Source organism: Amphiprion ocellaris, chromosome 19 (assembly GCF_022539595.1).
Source record: "Amphiprion ocellaris isolate individual 3 ecotype Okinawa chromosome 19, ASM2253959v1, whole genome shotgun sequence".
Lineage (NCBI taxonomy): Eukaryota > Metazoa > Chordata > Actinopteri > Pomacentridae > Amphiprion > Amphiprion ocellaris.
Genome location: NC_072784.1, coordinates 23,899,359 through 23,919,914, shown reverse-complemented (window position 1 = coordinate 23,919,914; position 20,556 = coordinate 23,899,359). Strand labels below are relative to the sequence as shown.

The window sequence follows — 20,556 nt, the reverse complement described above, 5'->3', positions numbered from 1 at the left end:
GTTCTTGTGTTCAATGAGATACTGATTAAAATCTTACTTTCCAAAGGGGGTGTACTCATTTATGCTGAGCACTGTATATACACTGATCAGACAAAACATTATGACCACCAGCCTAATATGGTGCTGGTCCCGTTTATGCTGCTAAAACTCCTCTGAACTAGTGGGGCATGTGGAACCAGGATGGTGGTGGTGAATTCTGTGGGTGCTGTGGGTTGCAGGTTGGGACCTATCTAGATCAGACTTATCCTGGGACATCCCACAGATGCTCAGTAAGATTTGGATCTGGGGAGTGTGGAACCCAGGTGAACACCTTAGCTCAGTTGTATTCCCTGGGCCACTCCTGAGCACTTTCATGCTGAGGGTGGCAACTGGCATAAAGGACTGTTGTTGCTATGGGGAACTGGGGGGGTTGCTTGAACCTTAATGTTTAGGTGGGTGGTACATATCAAACATCCACATGACTGTCACGACTCAAGGTTTCCCAGCAGAACATTGCATTATGACAAGATGATCGATGTTATTCACTTCCCCCCATTAGTGGTCAAAATACTGTGGCTGATTGGTGTACAAACAACATTGGCTTCTCACCTGGTCTTAGCCAGTTGTGCGTTTTTGTTAAAGTGAGGTCATACTAAGTTAAACTACTACAGATGTGAGTTGGTGAGAGATGAGGCAAAACAAAAGGTGTTACATTTCTGCAGAATGTCAAGCCTAACATGCAAAAACATGACATCAGGTTTCACCTTTGGACCAAAATCAATTGAAATTCATCTGAAAATATTGTCAGGCAACACCTTGGTGTACACACAACTGATAGGTGCACAAGCATCTGTTTGGTGCACTTAAGCACCAATGTATTTTGCATGGTTGCTGTATTGTTATTGCTAATATTGTTTTCGCTTCATTGCTATGCTTTGGTTTAATACAATGGGCCAGAATTCTGCAGCATACAGTTTGTCAGATGTTCTATGGGATACAATCGTTCAAAATGCGGTCTTTCAACTGTCCAATGAAAAATCAGTTTTGCAAGGCATTGAAAGGGTATACATCCTCAGGTACAGGATAGAAATGAAATCAGTCTAAGCAATTTCTTGATGGTGGCAAATAAAGGAAAAATCTGTATTGAATAAAAAGGTGATACCAACAATACATTGACATAAACTTTTGCTAAACTATATTCCACAATTTTTGCCATTTATTTAGTCATTTATTATAATACCACACACAAGTGCCAATTGGCTAAAACAATATAAAACATATCTTTCACAATTTTTCATTATTTATATTATGTACATACACTCATATATTTAGAAGCAAAAAACACTCAAGTGCACTTTTATCTGCTGTCCTTGCTGGTTGGGGAGGCCATTCCAATAAGGATCTTTAAGCTCTTGTTTGCCAGATAGACTTTGTTTTTGGATTTGTACAGGTTGAAATTAATTTCAAAAATTATTTGCAAACTAAATCGTGGCATAAAATAACGAAATGAATTAGACCAAAATGAACATACAGCAACAGTTTTTATTAGCTCTACAATGTAACTTCTCTCTTTATCATAGAATATTAGAGATGTCCTGATCAATTTTTTATTTTGCCATGATCCAAAAGTCATTTAATATTTAGTATCTGCCAATCCAAACTACAATCGTTTTCCTTGATAATTTTGGACTATATCATGTGTTTGTTGACCAGAACAACAATATCAGCACAGGAAAACATCCACTGTGCTTAATTTATGTTATCAATTAATAACTGACAATGTTGCATTAATTAACAAAAAGTCAAGAGGACAAAGGAAGAATCAATATTGTACTTCTGACTGCTTTGTCACTGTTGAAGCCTTCATTCATGAAATACTATCTACAATACTTCTGGGCTGTGGTGGTTTTATAAAAACTGAAAGGTAACAAATAGGTTAGATCTCATCCAACTAACCATTACACAGTGCAGCTGGGACAAGAAATGTTTTTTCTACAGCCCTGTTAATACATTAGCAAGACTTACAGTATAAATGGAGACATGAATAAGCTTAGTACTCATAACAAAACTAGAGATGGATTATACAAGAGTTATAAATGTGACACTAACAGTAAAGTTCTAGGATCATCAGCTATGCATTGACAATGCATACCTTTTTTTTGAAGACAGGCAAAATTACCTTATTAAACTTTCATTGTTTAAAAAAGGAACAAAGAAAAACAGTCTCATTTGTCACCTGTGTAATAGTATAATAACACTCAAAACTGGATTCTTGTTGGAGTGGTCTTTAGGATGGTGCCTGCCTCCTGGGTTGTTATCTCTCAGTTCAGACTGCTCAGGCGGGATACAGGCCTGTTTTCCACTTTATGTTGGGGCAAACTTCTTGGCCTGTGCCCTTACCCTTTTCTCATAGTCCATCCTGTTCTGACTGAAACAAACAGAACAGAACAAAGCCATAACAGAATTTCAACAATGCTAAAGTTAAAGGTTCCTTTTTCCATGGTATCAGTACTGACAGAAAAGAAAACATATTCTGTGTTACAACTTCCCTTTGGGAAGCTGTCTGCTTAGTGGCATGCACACACAAATGTGAAAAGTATGATTTGACCCTTACCAGTAAATTGTGTAAGCCTCTGCTTGTGCGGGGTCTTGAATGTTTGGCTCATTTAGCAGCTCCTGGATTCCCAACAGGATCTAAAAATACAGTAATTCTTTAATCAGAGTGCAGTAAGAATAGCACTTTAGTCAACCAGTTTATTAGCAACCCCACAAACTCTCCATTGTTTTCTTTGAAGTAGTAATACCTTCTGGGTCTACACAAAACAAAATAATGCTACATTAGGACACGATATGTAGACGATACCGAGAAAGCAAAAGGCCCGGTTTCAAATAACCAAGCAAATGAGCCAATTTCACTGTTTCATGGAATGACAGTGACACCATAAATATTCGCACTCAAACCTGTTTGATGGTGATGGCAGGCCTCCAGTCTTTGTCCTCCTCCAGGATTGACAGACACACAGTGCCGGATGGGTAGACATTTGGGTGGAATATTGGTGGCTCAAACTTGCCTGATTGGAGAATATTGAAAATTAATTCAGAATGTTAAAGCTTAAAACAAACTGACATGGTTAGAGATTACATTTGAAATGTGATACATATACATTACATTTCTGTATGTATATGTATTACACACATATACACAATATGGTCATTGTAGAAAACCGCAATTTCCTTGATTTCCCTTTCTTAATATCTATAAATCAAATGAAAATGTGTGAGTCTAGTATTTTTCAAAACTGTTAATGAAAAAAGGGCAATTTTCCTCACATCTATCTGCCAAGATCAAATACTGTCTTTTTCCGACAACTGAATATCTACACACTAGAATCTATTACAGGGCATTCATGAAAGAATGGCATGTAAGTGAACTGTGGCATTGCTTCACATCACCAGATAGAATATTGTATGGATATTATACTGTCATTAAAGCATATAAGATACGAGTCATTCCATGTCAAATCATCGGGGGCCTTCCACTTGACCATCTGTGATTTTCTTGAAACCTTTTAATCAGAAACTTTGAATATTTAAATGATATCTATAACAAATTTAATTATATACAAGTGTACTTCAAAAATTTCTTAGCCTCAACTGAACACAAGGGGCATAACTCCCATTTTGGGTTGTTGTTGCTCCAGGACAATGCGCCCATCAACACAGCACAGGTAACACTATGTGACTTGTAGAAGTGCCAGGTCAGCAGAGTATGGTATATTGGTTCAAAGCCACATTTCTGACTGCCTCTGCAACTGCCACCTGTGTGGACAAGCACATTGTCCTGTATCAACAGCATGCTAGCTTATGCTTTCCTCTGTTTTTTCTTTCATTGCTTCAAACATTTGACTTTGTATGGACATTGATATGAGGCTTCATAGTACACAGATATAGCCCAAATCCGAGTTTTGTCCCTTGTTTCAGGGTGAGAGTGAGAACGTCGGAGCCAACGATCCTTGTATCAAGTGCTTTTCAGAATCATTATATTTCTAACTTGTCCATCAACGTAGTTTCAGGAACACTTTTTTTTTTTTACACATTGAAATTTAAGGCAATGCTTGGTTGATGATATGTCATTAAGTATTATACTTTGCAGAAGTGAACTGTTACCTTATCCCTAACAGAAACAACAGTGATAATTACAGGCTTTTAACTAATATTTTCTGCATCCTGTCGTTCAAACCTAGCTTCAAATTTCAATGTGCAGAAAAACCTGCAGAAAGTGGGTCAACAAGCATTTTTTTTTTTAAATGTCAGAGCAATACAGTGTTTGTAGGGGTGATGTCAGTATCAATTATTGGTAATCAAGAAAAACCAGTAACTGATATCTGGAACTGATATATATTAAAAGGTCTTAATTAACAACGTGGCAGTAATGAACCTATTTGTCATAAGTAGGTTTGTTCAATAATAACGATTACTGTTACGCATTTATACATAAATATTAAGAAATTAACAGCATGTGACAACAGGAAATCTGTCATGCAACTAGGTTTCTTCAATAATAATGACTGCTGTAAATTAATATTGATTACTGTAAATTAATATTTGCAATAAAAATGTGAGTGATGACATTTAAGCGTCACGTGACGCTACACTACTTTCCTGTTTATTGGGAGATCCATTCATTGAGATCAATAACAGTTTCTCATGCAGTTTCACATGGTGTTCTTTTCCATTTTGTTGATATTTTTCTATTCTTATCCTTTTATTGTTCACTAAAGTCCAGATCTTGAAGCAAGATTTATTTTCCAGACACTGTTTTAGGGTAATCTCCTTACTTAGCTGGTAGCAGTTAGCATCGCCTTAGCATCTGTGAAACTGTGGAGATTGTGCTTCTTGATCTTTCTTCATGTTTAGTTTTTGCAGTGTGTGTCTGCTAGAGATGTATCTGTCAGTTAGAGCAGGTTACTAAAGTTAATTTGACTATAGAAAGATGTTATAGTGCTCCAGATAGCTGCAGACTAAGAGGCACAGCAAACATTTGAACACACTCTACCAATATCAGCAAAATAAGTTCCAGTGGCACCACTTGTTAACTCCTACAAATTAATTATTGAGGTATTTTCTGCATTACAGGCACTGTAGAAATGCTTGTGGAATATTGTGGTGTTTATTAAAATGTCAGAAATGTATGTTATGCAGCTTTGCAAAGTCACCCGAGCTGCTCTGCTCAGGAAATGTGCTGTCTCTCCGTGTAAACAGTAGCTTTCAGTATTGACTGGCTGTTACTCCTGATGTTTAACAGCCAGTTAGATTGAACTGTGGGCAGGACATTGCTTTAGACCACAGACCCCTTATCCCATTTCAGTAATTACACATCCTCGATTCTTTTTGTCAATTCCCATCCTCGTGTCTTTGTCCGTCCCTCCAGAAATTCGACAGGGGGAGACACAAGGAGAGAGGAATCGAGCCAGTAGGCTTTTAGCAAAATTAGACATCTTCACCTCAGAGCATGAATTTCATGCAATGTTACTTAAATATGACGTGTGTCACAGTTGCATCACATGTCCATTGCTATAACCTATAGCTGTGTGATATGATCGCTTTCAGATTAGCAGAACAGTGTGCGTGAAAATATATAGTCTATATTTTTGCTACAATTCAAGTCACAATAGAGCAGAATGTGACGAGAATGTACAGATGTCTTATTTTATTTTATTTTAAGGGGCAGTGGTGGCGCAACGGTTAAGTCTCTGGACTACTGATCAGAAGGTCAGAGGTTCAAGCCCCGATGTGGCCACTGTTGGGCCCTTGAGCAAGGCCCTTAACCCTTCCTGCTCCAGGGGCGCTGTACCGCGGCTGACCCGTCGCGCTGACTCTCCCAATTGGGGAAAGATGCGAAAATCAGAATTTCCCCTCGTGGGATTAATAAGGGATAAAAAAAAAATATATATATATATATTTTTTAGAATAGCATATACACACATCTACCAGTCCTGCTACTGACACAGTTTGTGGGTTCAACTGTGCTTGGCCTCTTTTATGTCAAAGCTGTAGAAAAGACTTCACAGGACACATTGAGGATACACCTGTGCATCCTCGCTCATAGCTCCTCCAGCAACCTCCTCGTTCCTCAATATGCAGTATAGGAAATGAGACGTCCTTTGTTATGATGTACCAAGATCGATTTCCGGGTCATGGGCTGAAGGACCACGGAGTCGAGGAGGCTGTAATTAGTGAAATGTGATGAGCCTAGAGTGACTGCAGAGAGAGAGCCAGCTGTATCAGAGCAAAAGAAGCGCATTTACTTTGCAACAATTGATCAACCGAAGAAAAAAAACCAATTATCTAAAAAAGTCAAAAATTCGTGTCAGTTATCAGTTGGCCCAATAACTGGTCGATCGTTAGCAAGTTTCACAAAGCATTTTATAAATATCCATTTTCTATGCCACAAGAATTTCAGGCAAGAAATGGTCGAGCAGAAATGGTTCTAAAAATATTCTGATTTGAGATGGAATGACCCATATGTGTTTTAGAAATTGATTGACATCATTGACACTAGGGAATGCTGGGATAGATCCTTGTGCTAACTAAACTTGACATAGTGGCTTTGTTACCATCATTTTTATTTCCTCTGGTTTTCTGCTTGTATGTTAAGTAGATGGATGCATGGAATGCATGGATGCGTGTGGTTTAAAATAACATGGAAAATATGCACAAGAGGATTGGTACTCACATTTGGGTGGAGAAGAAGGGTAGTCATCTTTGAACAGCATTCTGAGTTTATAGAGTCCTCCCTCCCACAACGTCTAATGAACAAAAAAGTGTGCAACTGTTTTAATGCACTCTCAGAGAACCTACACAAGAATACTACATAATGATAAAAGAACAAAAACAACCACACATGAACCAGATTAGATCCATGGGAATATTTAAATGTGAAGCAACAGTAAAGAAAGAAAAAAGAAAAAGAGAGACATTTATAAATTAGTACATTTTTCCTTTTTTGTACAACCCCTTACCTTTTGGGCACAAAGTCAAAAGATTAGCATTTCTGATCTAAAACAAGTTCATCATATATGACATATTTTTAGGTTGTTCTTTGCTAGGTCTGAACAACTAACCAACTAACCATGAGCTGGCTTCAACATTTTAGATAATTAAAGTAAGTATGTGTATGATTTGTTGGTCTGGTCATCATTGCAAAGTTCTGAGACATGTTAAAAAATGTGTAATGTGTGTTTGTTTAACATGCACAGTTGCCCATGCATAGTTATGAATGCCAGTATGTAATCTGTGATTGGATGTTGAGACTGGTGAGCAGAAGGTCTGCAATATTCAGGGTTTTATATGTGCAGTTCAAATGTGCATATTAAAACGACTACTACTGGTTATTTTGAAGTCACAGTCGGTGGTCCAGTTCCATATACAACTGTAGCTAACTGTGCCACATGATAACTTACTCCTTTTTTCCCTGGAATTGCGCACTCCCAGTTCATCAGATTCATGGTTCCATCTGGATTTTTAGTAGGCACAGCAACAAAACCCTGTGGGTTTACAGAAAACATAAATCATTAGTAGTCAACCAAAGAATACTTGGTGTCAGAGGCACTAATGACCATTAGTGCATTAATCAATGAATCTGAGAAACTGGACGAGTAGTTGACAGTCGAAAATATTCACAATACTGCTGCTTACAAATGGGTGGTCTTTTCTCCAGGCTTTGCGTTCCTGGGACAGTCTACTAAGAGCGATGCCAGACATTGCTGCTCATCAACGCCGCCCTGAGGAAAACAACCACATGGCTTCAATTCAGGCTGTACACAGACTGCTTATATGGTCCTGGTTATTTATACTGAAACTGCAACACATACTGATTAAATTACAACTTGTTACTAGCAGTATTTGTTCACGAGCACTGTAGTAGATACAAAGTTAATTTACCCAACCACTGCAATGCTGTTAAAGGCTGAATCTACAAAACCGGCTAATGCTACACAACGACATCGTTTAGCGGTAGACTAGTTCCAATGTTTAATCACATAAATTGCAGTGAACTTACCCTTTATTTTATCCGATTAAATATCAGAACTGTCGTCACGTGAGTTTAAAGACTAGCTTTTTTGCTCGCGAATGCTAACGTTACTCCCGTTAAGATAGCGACCGAAAAATCAGCCTTCGACGCTTAGAAACAAATATGCTAAAGCAGCTGGGGCGTAAAAGACCAAACCGTATAAAACGTCTATGGCATTACCATTACCTCAGCATTCTACTCAAAATACATCGGTGAATTTTTGCCACAGTTTACCACAGCTGTGCAAAACAATAGAACTCTCAAAACCGCCTCAACAGCTAGCTTATCTCAAGAAAAGGCCCCCAATTTGTTTATTTCGATAGGACCTTCAGGCAGTGTACGGGACATCCGAATGACAGACGTCAGGGATGGCCAGCCATCTTAGTTGTGGCAGTCATGCTGGACCGTTCAGACATTATGGTGATCCAGATATTTTCAGTCATGTCACCGAAATTAATCGATCACTCCTTGTTTGTTTATTATAATTATTATTCATTTTCATAGTAGTAGTCTAACTGGTATTTGTTAAATCTTGGTGATATGCATTATGAATGTGCATTCATTAAAGGGACTTCTAAAATAGGGCCCACATTTTAGGTTACCCCAACAGTGCATCCTCTACAGAAACAAGTTTGATACCCTGTTAATCTGTTGTATCCATACGATTTTTATAGACTCAGCACCATTGGGGACAGAGCTTTCTGCTCAGCTGCCCTAAGCCTGTAGCTCAGTCTCCCCATCCAGCTGAGGGCAGCACAGAGGCTGGAAACTTTTACAGTTTTTCCTCAGTGGCTTTGGTACATTTCTTGAATCATCCTTGATATTTGCAAAACAGTAAATGCATTTCTCAAAACAATTCATGCAAATAGCAAAACACCATGGAATACCTGCAAAAGCCAGTCTCTTTCTCAGAATCCTTAGTTAATCTGTCAAAGGTAAATAATTGTCAATGAACATGTCAGTGGCAGCAGAATGACTAGTCCTTGTGTATGGATAAGTCAAATTGATTAGTCATGTTCTCATTGTAACTGTACTCTGGAGGAATGTTCTGATGTAAACTGTGACTAAAGTTTTGATGGAAATTATTGTAAATTGCAAGTTACACTTTAGTGTATGTGGGAGATTGATGGCACAAGATTAACATTTATGCTTTTACTGTAATTTGTTGACAGACCACATCATTGCAATACATAAAGGAAAAAGACAGCACTGTATAGCACAAAGAAAAAACAAAAAAAACAAAAGTAGAAATGTGAACATAAGACAATCTCCTTAGGGAAAACTGTACATGCAGTGCTGTAGGAATTACAATGCAGTCTTCCTACACCTCCTGACGTTCCTGTCTGTTCGGCTACAAATTGTCATCCACATCACAACGAATATCTTCTCTTGCGATGCAGCGTGGAAAGAATCTTTTAATGTGTCTTATCCAGCCTCTGCAGGCATCTGGTGTGATGTCATCACATGCAGCACCCCTGGCAGCCAGAAGGGTCATCGGTGTATGTGGCTGGTGATCATACACTTTCCATATCCATGGTGAGAAAAATTCCTCAATGGGGTTAAGGAATGGGGAGTACGGTGAGAGGAACTCCATAAGCATCCTGTTGTGGGTGGCAAACCATTGCCGGATAATGTTGGAGCGATGAAAACTGACATTGTCCCAAACCATCACGAACTTTGGCAAGTTCTCTCCAGTCTAACCCCTCTCTTGTTCAGGGATGAGATCCCTGTAGAGAGTGTCTAAAAAGGTGAAAAGATGCTCTGTATTGTATGGCCCAATTACTGGAATATGAGTTACCATACCAGTCTCAGAGATAGCAGCACCCATGGTTATGTTCCCGTCCTGTTGACCTGTCACATCTACTGTAGCTCTGTGGCCGATGATATTTCGACTCCGCCTTCTGCATTTCGTTAGGTTAAAGCCAGCTTCATCCATGTAGATGAAGTTCTGCGGTAGTTCACTTGCTTCCAGTTCCATTATACGCTATATCCAGAAGACACAAAATGAGTTTTATAAATTTCATGCGTTGTCATTTTGGACAAGATATGGTTTTGTCAAATGTATACGGCACATATTGCATCTTCTTCACTACCGCCACAGCAAATGTGTAGAGGTCACATTTACTGTACTGTATATCACTATACGATGTTGTAGTGTTTACCGTGAGGAACAGTTACTGCATGCTCATACATATTTTACCTGTACATACTGGTAGCGCAGCTCCTTCAATCTTTCACCATTTCTTTCAAATGGAACAGTGTACAACTGCTTCATACTCATTTGGTGTCTTTTCAGAACCCTGTCAGTGGTTGAGATACTGACTGTTTGGATGTTTTCAAAGATGTTGCCATCCTCTAAAATGGCAATCTTTATCTCCCTTAGTCTTATGGTATTGTTTTCTGCAGATAGCCTCCTCCTGTTCAGGTGTGAAACGAGGCCCTCTGCCACCCCTGTGAGGTTGTCTTGCAGTCCTGTCTAAAAAATATATAGTAATGCAAAACACAAAATTGAGTGAGACAAAATGTCACTGTATAAAGTATACTGACTGTATATTGTAAAATGTAAGTGGAATACTGTGATATTGTATGAAGCATTACAGAAAATATACAGCATTACAGTACAATGCCTATGGTCAGATTACATACCTGTTCTCTCGACGAAAAGTCTGAATAATTGAAGACAGTTGTTCTCCCAACATTTGGCTGCACCCTTTGACCAGCCTCGGCCATTGTAAGCACATGATTGAGAACATGGTCTACAAGTGTAGCTCTTATCTCATCAGGAACACACATATGTCCTCAGCCTCTTCTGCCTCTTCCTCTATTTGGCCTTCCAACTCCTCCGCCATGCAGCCTCACTCCTCCTCCTCCTCCTCCTCCTCCTCCTCCTCTTCTTCTTCTTCTTCTTCTTCTTCTTTTTCTCTCTGGCTCGTGATCCCATCCAATTCCTTGTCCTTCCATTGTCAGACAGCGTAACATTGTGTTGTGCTCCAGCTATATATATACTTGCCAGTTGATGGTTCATGAGATGCACCTTTGAGCAATTTCAGAAAACCCTAACCCTTCACACATTTTCCTTCGTTAGAGAAAGTCAAGATTCACCTGGGACCAATTTACCAATTCAGGACAGATTTAGAAAATAAAAGCTAATGGAAATGTATAGGAACATCCTTGACATATTATGATAACTTGTTCAACCATTTTGCATGGAAAGACTTATACGATGAACTAATGCCAAAATGTTGTGGATTGTGAGACTATTCAGCAGAGACCCATGATAATACATTTTGATCAACATGACATAAGCAATTGATGTAGGAAACAGCAGACAATTGTACAGAATCATTTGCATGGATGTACCAAAGAATTTGCATCTTGTTCAAAGAAATGAGAAACTGCTTTTTTGATGTGCACAAGTGACACAGTGATGTGAAGATTGAACAAGTAGTTTTGAGAATTTCAATTCTGATCTGAGAAATGTACCAAAGCAAATGAGAAAAACTGTAAAGCAGGACTAAAAACTTACCTGTTTAAAAATGCTTTTAACTGCTGAATTTGTACCTTTTATTAGTGAATTGTTTTAAATTGTCTTTGTTTTTAGTCTGAAGCACTGAGACTCAGACGAGTGAAAAGTAATAATAACAAATATAATTTATTATTATTATTATTATTATTATTATTATTATTATTATTATTATTATTATTATTATTATTATTATTATTATTATTATTATTATTATTATTATTATTATTATTATTAACATCATGAGCAAAAGAAGCAGCCAATGCCATGGCTGAATTTCTACCTTGAAGCAGCAGTGTACCAATAGTCTCAAAAACACAGATTCAAACAGTCAGGGTTTCATGTGTAATAAATTTTAAAAATGTTCCTTAGATAGCAGACTCACCTTCGGGTAATGTTCAAAATGAGTTACTCGTTTTCTTTTGCCCAGCCATATGATGCTTGTTCTATGCTCAGCATTTTATTTATTTTACCTTATTGAAACATAGCAACAGCTGACATCATAAATGTTTAACTATGTTTAACAGTTCATTAATGGCAATATATAATTGCTTGTAACAAAACAAGATAATAAGCTAAAGATAATAAGAATAAATGCAGAGAAATACAACACAATTTGAGCCCTGTATGGCAATTTATTAATTCTTTTTTACATTAGTATGCATTTATAGAACGACGTCACTCAAACAGTGCACATGGAACAGCTCCACATGTTTTACAATACTGTAACCAAAGCTAAAATATGTAAATTTTGTTTTGGAAATTGGGCAATGTGCCAGACACCTCATGGGGACCAGACTAAACTGGTTTTGATATTCTCTCTGTCAGCTTTTCAAAGTTTTCCTCCACTGGTATTAGCAAATGCTCAAAGAAAGTCACTTTAACATTTAATGAAGTATACAAAGTGGCACACTATTCAACCCCAGAGCTGAAATATACAACAAAACAAACAAACAAAAACTGCCTGGAAAAACAAATGGCATGCAGCACAGCATGCAGCTAGTCCACAAGGTAGAGGTACTCATCTACTTTGGGTGTTGATTTACAGTAATAAATGTGGCACAGTGACTCCCCTGACTTTAGCACAGTCGTAATTTGTAGCATAAACTAGGTCTACAAAGGAAGACTTAATATACACAGAGAGATCTACTGTGGATTCACTTTATCAGTACATTCAGAACCAACACAATGAAGCACAAGTGGTACTTTACGTATTAAACTGCATCAGTGCAATAAATGTTCCGCTCATTTTGGTTACAAATCTACAATGAATTCAAAAACATTCACCTATTTTTTCCATTATTGTTTCGATGATGATTAAGTGAACATAACTCTACACAACTCACATCACTTGTTTATGTATCCCATACAGATAGTGGGTTGTGGATTGACGGTACAGTTGGCCTGTTACAAAGCCATTTTTCATCCTTTTTTCATTATGGCTAAAAGTCGTAACAAAAAGGGGCTATGTGAATAATTTGGATAACATATTTTGAATGCCAGTTCAGAGACTGACAAGATAAATGTCACTTTCTGTCTGACTGTAACTGTAGTTAGTCACGTGTAATGCACTTACTGTGAGCCAGGATGATTTGCTGGATTGTACAGTTTCATAAACAAATATCCAGCTTGCTAGTAGTGAACATCACTAGAGGTCATACAGCCAAAGCAAATCTGTGACGTGTTATATTAATGGAGCACAGCGCTAGTATTGACAAACAGTAATTGTCGTTTCGACATGTGTGACATGGGCTTGTACTGCACTAATCCATGTCTAACTGTTTAACAAAGACCAGACCAGACCAGCACTTTAAGTTAATCAGAGTTTAATGTGGGGACTTAAAGTGTGCACACAAATACTGTGCTAGAGACAACTGGCTCCATCCTCAATCCTCCATCCTTAATACTGAGATCAATACACTAAAATAAGCTTTTACAGGTTAGCAAAGCAGTGCATTGTTGATAATGACGGATTTTACAAACTGCAGTGTGACAGTAGCTGAAAAAGTGTCCAGCCAAAAGAACTCCCTTGCTACAAAAATCTAATTCAGTCACTTATATGCCACTTATATTGGATTCATTTTTCACCAAGTAATGCTTTAAGCCAAAGATAATTCAAATAGGAAAGTAAAACAAGGGCAGGAGGCAACAGTGCTTTAAAATATCCTGCTGAAAGATTCTGGCTGACTGTTCCAGATCTAGAGAATATTTCACATTTTATAGTGCCAAATAACCTATGATGAATGACTTAGAAAATAATGATTATTTAAGAAAGCATATCAGACCTGTGTATCAAAGCAACAAATGTGAGTCTGGAAAAGAAATTTCCTTTTCATAACAGCAAACCAAACAGCTCTGCATCTAAGAATCAAATGGATGCATTTTCTAGTCATACCAAAATGATGGTGCTTTTCTGCTGGTACTTCATCAGCCTGCAACATATCAGCCATTTCAAGTTTCCATATATCATAGTATATTCCATTTAGGGATGCATGTTTCACTTTTAGATTAATGTCAATGGTATGGGATTAAAAATAGACATCTACATATAACTTTGCATATTAACCTGTTTAATTACTAGACAAATGACACATGCAAGCTACAGACACTCCAAACACACACTGAATGTTTTTCACATACCCCATGTAAAGCATACATTGTGACTTCAGTCAGTACATTAATGAAGTTTTCTTGAAAATATTAAAACTCAAGCACTTTTAAAGCAAAAGAGGCATGAAACAACTTGTTTAGTAACTCAAGAATGTTGAGTTCTTCAGACACATTAACAATTTATTAACTTTTGGGTTGGAGTACATACAACTCAACATTACATTCTATTCCTTGATGTAGTGAAATGAGCTCATCTCGAAACAGTCAGCACCACAATCATGGCTATTCTGAACTGTATCAGACATGTCTGCATTCCTAACACTCTCCTAATGGTTAAAAATAACTCAAATATGGCAGATTTCATTGCCTCATCCTTCCCTTTACACATGGAACAACCAATACAGAATCCAATCTAGCCATCATAATTTACTGGACCACAATGGCATTCCTACTCTTAGCTTCATTGTTACAATGGCTTTAGGAACAGCAACCAACTTGGGCCTTCACTTTCATTTGATATTAAAATAATATTTGGATAATCACAATACATACAGCTTTCATGTTCAGAGTCAAACAGATCTAAAACTGTGTGCATCACATTTTGTCACAGATGTTCATACAGAGGAATGATGTATCAAGACAATATACGCGCATGAGAGATGATTATTTCATGCAGATACTTTTTCCAGGAACTTTATTGCAGTTTAAGATTAGCATCGACTACTAAAACAATGGTTGGGTTGACATTTCAATACCATGTTGTTTGTCAGGGATGTGGTGGCTGTGCCACTGCAGTTCTCAGCAGGCTCTCAGGATCTGAGAGTGCACAGTAAAGGGTATACCCCAGCTCATCCACTTCCTGTTCTGTCAGCTCACAAAATAAGTTAACTTTAGGGTTAAGGGCACATGGCAGCCTCCCAGCCTCTAAGTGTCCAACTAGTGCTCGTAGCAGCTGAAGGAACCGGTCAGCCAGTGCTTCCTGTGTCCAGTCACCTTCTTTTTCACTTAGCAACAAGATAGCATTGGTAAGCTGACTGGCATTAAGCTGGTTAAGGGCAGGGTTGAGCTTGCTCACAGCCTTTGCCACCTTTAGGCAGGTGCATCGGCAGCCTCCATCCTCCTGATCCAGTGCCCTGAGTCGTGCCGTATCAGCCACACGAAAGCTCTGCCGCCACAGGTTTTCATGGCGCTCTGCAGCAAGCCGATGTGATTTGGCAATCAGTGAAGTCCCATCCTCCATCACAAGCAAAGGCAAGAAGTCCACATACAGTTTCCGGTCCATCTCATACTGGATCTCTAAGGTCAGTGTTTCTGAAGGAACCACAGGACGAATGATATAGTCCAGGACACTCCCTATAGCTGGCCAGTTGATAGAGCCAGCCACAAGCTTATCAAAGACCTCAAGGACTGATTTAGGGGACAGGTAACCTCCGACCATGCAGCGGTCCCAGTAGCTGCTATTCCGTGGGAAATATTCCAAGTTCTCCCTGCGGACAAGCCAGAAACCTGGAACATTCATAATGGTGTCCTCCCCAGGGATGGAAGACCACAGATTCTTCTCCAAGATAAGAGGAACCATCAGCTGGGCATGGTCTGCTGTCACCACCTAAGAAATGGAAATGGGAAAATCTATTTTTAATCAAAAAAAAATATATAAATATAAAAATAATAAAATCTAAACAAATATGTAAAACCTCTTACTTGAAGGTCATCATACAGACTGCCACTAAGGTACATCTCTCGGAGTGGCATGTCAGGTAGTTTGGCATGAAGAAACACTCTGAGCTCAGCACAGATGTCCAGTGCTGCCTTCCTGGCCATGGCCTGCTCCTGAGTAGGGATGTTGGCATTATTTTGGTAGAACTCCCACAGATGTTCCTGTAGTGATAGACGCATTCGGACCTGCAGCATGTCTGATTGAGTGGAACCCCTTCCTCCCACAGCAACTCGACCCACTGTCCTCCGCAGACAGTCTAAGATTGAAACCAGTTAAAAAGAAGCATTTGTTAAATAGCAGCAGAATTTTGTGATCTCTTTCACAATTTCAGGTAAGGAATCTGAAGAGGAGGTAGTTGGTGAACTTCAAATAGGTGGGAGTGGCATGAGTGTTACGCTACTATACGAAAAAAACTGGGATAGACTCCAGCTCCCATGACCCTAATGAGGATTAAGTGTTGTAGGTGTATAGATAACAGATGGACAGGTTCAACTACATCATATTAATAAAAACAAACTAATACAAAATAGCTGGGAATCTAACTGCAATGCCACAAAGAGCAAACACCCACTGTAAAGGAAGAGCAAGAATCCTCCAAATAGGCTGTCTGTCAACAGATATAAACACACGCACACACAAATTACAACAAAACACCACACACAAAAAAAATAAATGACAGGCTACTGAAATTCCAAACCACCGAAGTGGCTTGACAATACTGCAGAACACAATATGATCAAACATCAAAACATTTCAAAAAATTAAGTCAGTATAAAGGGCAATTTGGTTCCCTCACCTGGTTCAAAAGCACCTGAGGCAGAGGGCAGAGACTGTAGTGACCTGCTAACTGTGGACTTCATGCCATGGTTAAGTACCCGTGGTGACGAGCCCATCCAGGCTGGCTCCTCCCAGCTTCTCTTTCCTGTCTGTTCCATCTTGGTGGGACTGGTCGGAGCACTTATTGCACGGTCATACATCTGCACAAAGAATTTGGTGGACATTACAGGTATAAGTATGAAATTCAAAATAAGAAGAGTTTTTTTTCTATCTTTACACTTACTTTTTTAACAGCTAATGTTGCAATGCCAAGCATGGCTGCTCCTCCTACCCCTAGCACAAGCTTGGCATTGGAAAGCACGAAGTCAATGGCTGTTCCAATTCCATTTTCATCTTTCTTTCCTTTATGGTCTCCATTCACCCCCGCCATCCTGCCACTGAAAAAGGCACGTGATGAAGACAGAGAATGACAGTGGAAAAGCACAGACAGAAAAAATAAAGTCTCTGTTCAAATTTTTTGAAGTCTTTTTTAAAATTTGAAAATTATATACAAATTAAAAAAAGAGGTTGTGTACATGTTTGCCCCTTTATCAGCCTTGCACATCTGCCCACTGCAATTTTTCCAAAACCTAAAACCCTACACAGACACAGCAGGTGTAATGAAGGTGGTTATCAACTTCCTTTGTGAACTCCGATTTTCTGCATCAAACTCTGCACGTTATGTGACTCTTCTGTACAAAATGAAAGAATTGTGTGCAATCACTTCAGTCAACAGGTTGTTATAATGGATAACTGAGTAAGGAAAAAATTATGAATTTAAAAAGCGCTGCTTCTGAAAATGAGGCATGACAGGAATGCTGGTATAAAACTGGTTATTATGTGTTAATGTATGTCTAATACATACATTCACCAGCTGTAACAACATTAGAGGTGATGAATATTCATAGAAGTAATATTTCATAATATTGTATAGAAGTGCATTTAGGTCTGACACTGTCCCATAATATAGCGCATCACTTATATTTTTGGCCAAGTAAGTGAAATCAATGTTGATTGGATATTCTCTGTGACAAATGACATTAGAATAATAAATTTTCTAATCTGTGTTCTAGTAGCTGCAGATCCAGCAGTGTCAACGGACTTTACAGCAAATCGGGGCCAAACATGAAGAACACATTTATGTGATTTCTGCACCACCAGTTGAATACAAACTCAGGTTCCTACAGCAACACAATGCATATATAGTGTGACACTTTGACTGCACAGCTTCATTCAGTGGTTTTAGTAACATACAACCCAACAGGCTTGCATATGTAACGTATATCCTCAGCTGAGAGTCTGTCTCACTATAGATAATTGTCAGGAAACAATTTGGTTAAAGAGGGATGCTTCTTACAACTGATTTAAATCTGAATCTCTGAACATATCCTGCTCTTGACCAGGTTAATGGTAAATGTTTCAGATCATCAAACAAATTTTTAATATAAGACAAAGATAGCCCAAGAAAACACAAAATGCAGTTTTGAAATGACGGTTTCATTTATTGAAGGAAAAATACTGTCAGCCCCACCTTGCCCTACGTGATAAAGTACCTGCTACCTGAGCAACCAGTCTACCAAATGACCAAATTCATTTGGCAACTGGGTTCAATTCCACCAGCCACAACATGTATGATTGCCAGGCTTACTGAATCTAAACATCACATTTATAAAGCCTGTCTGATATTGTGAAGTAGCTAAAGGGTCTCAAAAAGCAGCACATGTTGCCACATTCAAAACAGATTCAAGAACATATGCAAAACACTGTCATTGGCATTCATCTGTCTGGAAAAGGACAAAAAACCATTGCCTTGCTAGACTCTGGGATACCAGCAAACCACAGTGAGAAACATTATACACAAATAGAGAAAACATGAAACAATGGTGAACGTTCTCATATGTAGGCCTACCAAAATTTCTCAAAGAGCCCACTGACATCTCATCTAGGAGGTCACAAAGATCCCAGGCAAACATCAGAAGAGCTGCAGGCCCCACTGGCCTCAGTTAAGGTTAGTGTACATGATTCCACAATAAGGAAGACACTGGGCAAAAATGGCACCCATGGGAGAGTTGCAAGGCACGTGCCACTACTGACCAAAAAGAACATAAACGCTTATCCGTCATTTGCAAAAAAGAATATGTGGATGAGCTCCAAGACTTTTGGAATAACATCCTGTGGACTGATGAGACAAAGACAGAACTTTTTGGAAGACCTGGGTCCGTTACATCTGGTGTAAAATAAATGCTGCTTTCTTTTTAACGCGTGATATAGGTTTTCAATAAATCTTCAGTAAGTCATCATCATTAAATAAACATAAATATTAGTTTGATGATCTGAAACATTTAAGTGTTAGAAATATGTAAAAAATAGAATACATCAGGAAATGCTTTTTCACAGCACTGTATTTATTGCACTCTGATGATCATCATTTCACTATTTGTATGAATAATGACATCTATGATTCAATGTTAAAAAACAATAAAAAGTGAAAATTTCCAAGTGTGGTATAAAACATAGGCATTGTATGTTTGGTAAGCAGATTTTAAGTAGACCAACTGTGCACACAATTCAACCTCTCAGTCAGAGATGACTGTATATCACAGCAAAAGACGGAAAATCAATCACTGCCATCATCCAACATAGCTTATTTAGAGCCTGTCATACAAAACTGAATTTTTCACCTCCCCCTACAAAGAATGGCAGGTTCAAAACTTTATACTGCTGACAGTATTTTGCATTTGTAGACCCACCTGGGAGATGCACCTCAAGATGACCTGTAAACCACCTCCAAATGGCCTGTGATCCCTTCCTTCTACATGAGCCCACCCAGTCTACTGCTGAGGAAGAACTGACCCCTCTTCAGTGCGTCCTCCTTATCTTTAGGCACCGTCAAGGCACGGCTGCGGCGAAACTCGCGAGCTACAGCCTGACGATAGTAATCCCGATCAGTGTACTGAAGGTGACGTCCTGCACGGAGCAGTGCTCTATAGAGCTCCAGCACAGCGCTGCGAGACCAGCAGCCCATTAGGGATCACACATGGAGAGGGGGGGACACCCTGGAACCTGGACAAAGGTAAAGTTTTGTGATGAAGAGACAGACATAGGAGGCAGCACAAATGCCTTTATTTTTTAGTGAAAAAAGGCAATAAGGTATAGGCGGAGTATGAACCAATGAAGGTAAAATCAGAGTATGAATAAGTACAATGTTTGTAGTAATGCTAATGGCAGAACAAAGTCGTTATTATCCAGTCTATTCATGACCAATGCAACAACCAGCTCCTTTGCCTGGTTACATTTATCCGACGATACAAATGGCTAACACGAACACGCAACAAAAATATACCTGCGTCTCACGTCCAGTGTGAGCTCGAAGACACAGTAACGGTAGTTAACTCAAGCATTCATACCAACTTGACCAGGTGAATAACGTGGCTTACTGTCTACCTGTTTCTCCAATGCATGTTACAAAACCATTTTTCTGCTGAAAATAGAATATCTGCAATGCATATCTACGGAGTCATTTGTCTGTAGAAAATGGCAGACTCAACGTAAAGTCACACATCTCTTGACTACCTTGTTAGCTTAATGCGCTAACTAGCCGATAGGCTAAGAAAGCGTTGACCTTACTTTAACCAGCCTGACGGGCAAGATACACTCACTATAAACCACAGGCGACATAATGGATGCGAAAACAGAAATTCACAGCAAAGAAACACGAGCTACCTACGTTTCAGAGATCTTTTTTTCTCAGAAAGAGAGCTCTGTGCTCAAGCCGGGGGTAACGTTCCACAATGACAACCGGAAACATATCAAAACGAGTCTACTGCTGACATACTA

At 38.8% G+C, this 20,556-nt stretch overlaps 3 protein-coding genes across 4 annotated transcripts; all 3 read right to left on the bottom strand.

Moving 5' to 3' along the window:
• Positions 1 to 1,173: 1,173 nt before the first annotated feature.
• On the bottom strand, positions 1,174 to 8,376 carry LOC111579416 (SUMO-conjugating enzyme UBC9-like). The gene is made up of 7 exons (XM_023286699.3): positions 8,042 to 8,376; positions 7,678 to 7,763; positions 7,443 to 7,526; positions 6,716 to 6,788; positions 2,941 to 3,050; positions 2,594 to 2,673; positions 1,174 to 2,407 (listed from the first exon to the last, which is right to left on the bottom strand). Exons 2-7 carry the CDS (start codon positions 7,741 to 7,743, stop codon positions 2,344 to 2,346), a joined length of 477 nt encoding a protein of 158 aa, XP_023142467.1. The 5' UTR covers positions 7,744 to 7,763; positions 8,042 to 8,376; the 3' UTR covers positions 1,174 to 2,343.
• Positions 8,377 to 13,385: 5,009 nt separating this feature from the next.
• mief1 (mitochondrial elongation factor 1) lies at positions 13,386 to 17,110 on the bottom strand. Of its 2 annotated transcripts, XM_035955647.2 has the most exons (5): positions 16,964 to 17,110; positions 16,700 to 16,880; positions 16,475 to 16,510; positions 15,888 to 16,159; positions 13,386 to 15,792 (listed from the first exon to the last, which is right to left on the bottom strand). In XM_035955647.2, the coding sequence occupies exons 1-5, from the start codon at positions 17,108 to 17,110 to the stop codon at positions 14,953 to 14,955; spliced, it is 1,476 nt and encodes a 491-aa protein (XP_035811540.1). In that variant the 3' UTR covers positions 13,386 to 14,952. The 2 variants fall into 2 exon arrangements, with proteins under 2 accessions (XP_035811540.1, XP_023142478.1); XM_023286710.3 differs by lacking the exon at positions 16,475 to 16,510.
• Positions 17,075 to 20,556, bottom strand: LOC129347662 (MIEF1 upstream open reading frame protein-like). The gene is made up of 3 exons (XM_055005476.1): positions 20,447 to 20,556; positions 19,470 to 19,782; positions 17,075 to 17,117 (listed from the first exon to the last, which is right to left on the bottom strand). The coding sequence occupies exon 2, from the start codon at positions 19,742 to 19,744 to the stop codon at positions 19,532 to 19,534; it is 213 nt and encodes a 70-aa protein (XP_054861451.1). The 5' UTR covers positions 19,745 to 19,782; positions 20,447 to 20,556; the 3' UTR covers positions 17,075 to 17,117; positions 19,470 to 19,531.

Coding starts and splice junctions, on each gene's coding strand:
- LOC111579416 (XM_023286699.3), bottom strand. CDS start 7,743: ATGTCTGGCATCGCTCTTAGTAGACTGTCCCAGGAACGCAAAGCCTGG. Junction 6,789..7,442: donor CAATTCCAGGGAAAAAAGGA/GTAAGTTATCAT, acceptor TTTGTTCATTAG/ACGTTGTGGGAGGGAGGACT. Junction 2,408..2,593: donor GAGGCTTACACAATTTACTG/GTAAGGGTCAAA, acceptor TGTTTGTTTCAG/TCAGAACAGGATGGACTATG.
- mief1 (XM_035955647.2), bottom strand. CDS start 17,110: ATGGCGGGGGTGAATGGAGACCATAAAGGAAAGAAAGATGAAAATGGA. Junction 16,511..16,699: donor CTCAGGTGCTTTTGAACCAG/GTGAGGGAACCA, acceptor ATCTGTTGACAG/ACAGCCTATTTGGAGGATTC. Junction 16,160..16,474: donor ATTCTTGCTCTTCCTTTACA/GTGGGTGTTTGC, acceptor TTTCAATCTTAG/ACTGTCTGCGGAGGACAGTG.
- LOC129347662 (XM_055005476.1), bottom strand. CDS start 19,744: ATGGGCTGCTGGTCTCGCAGCGCTGTGCTGGAGCTCTATAGAGCACTG.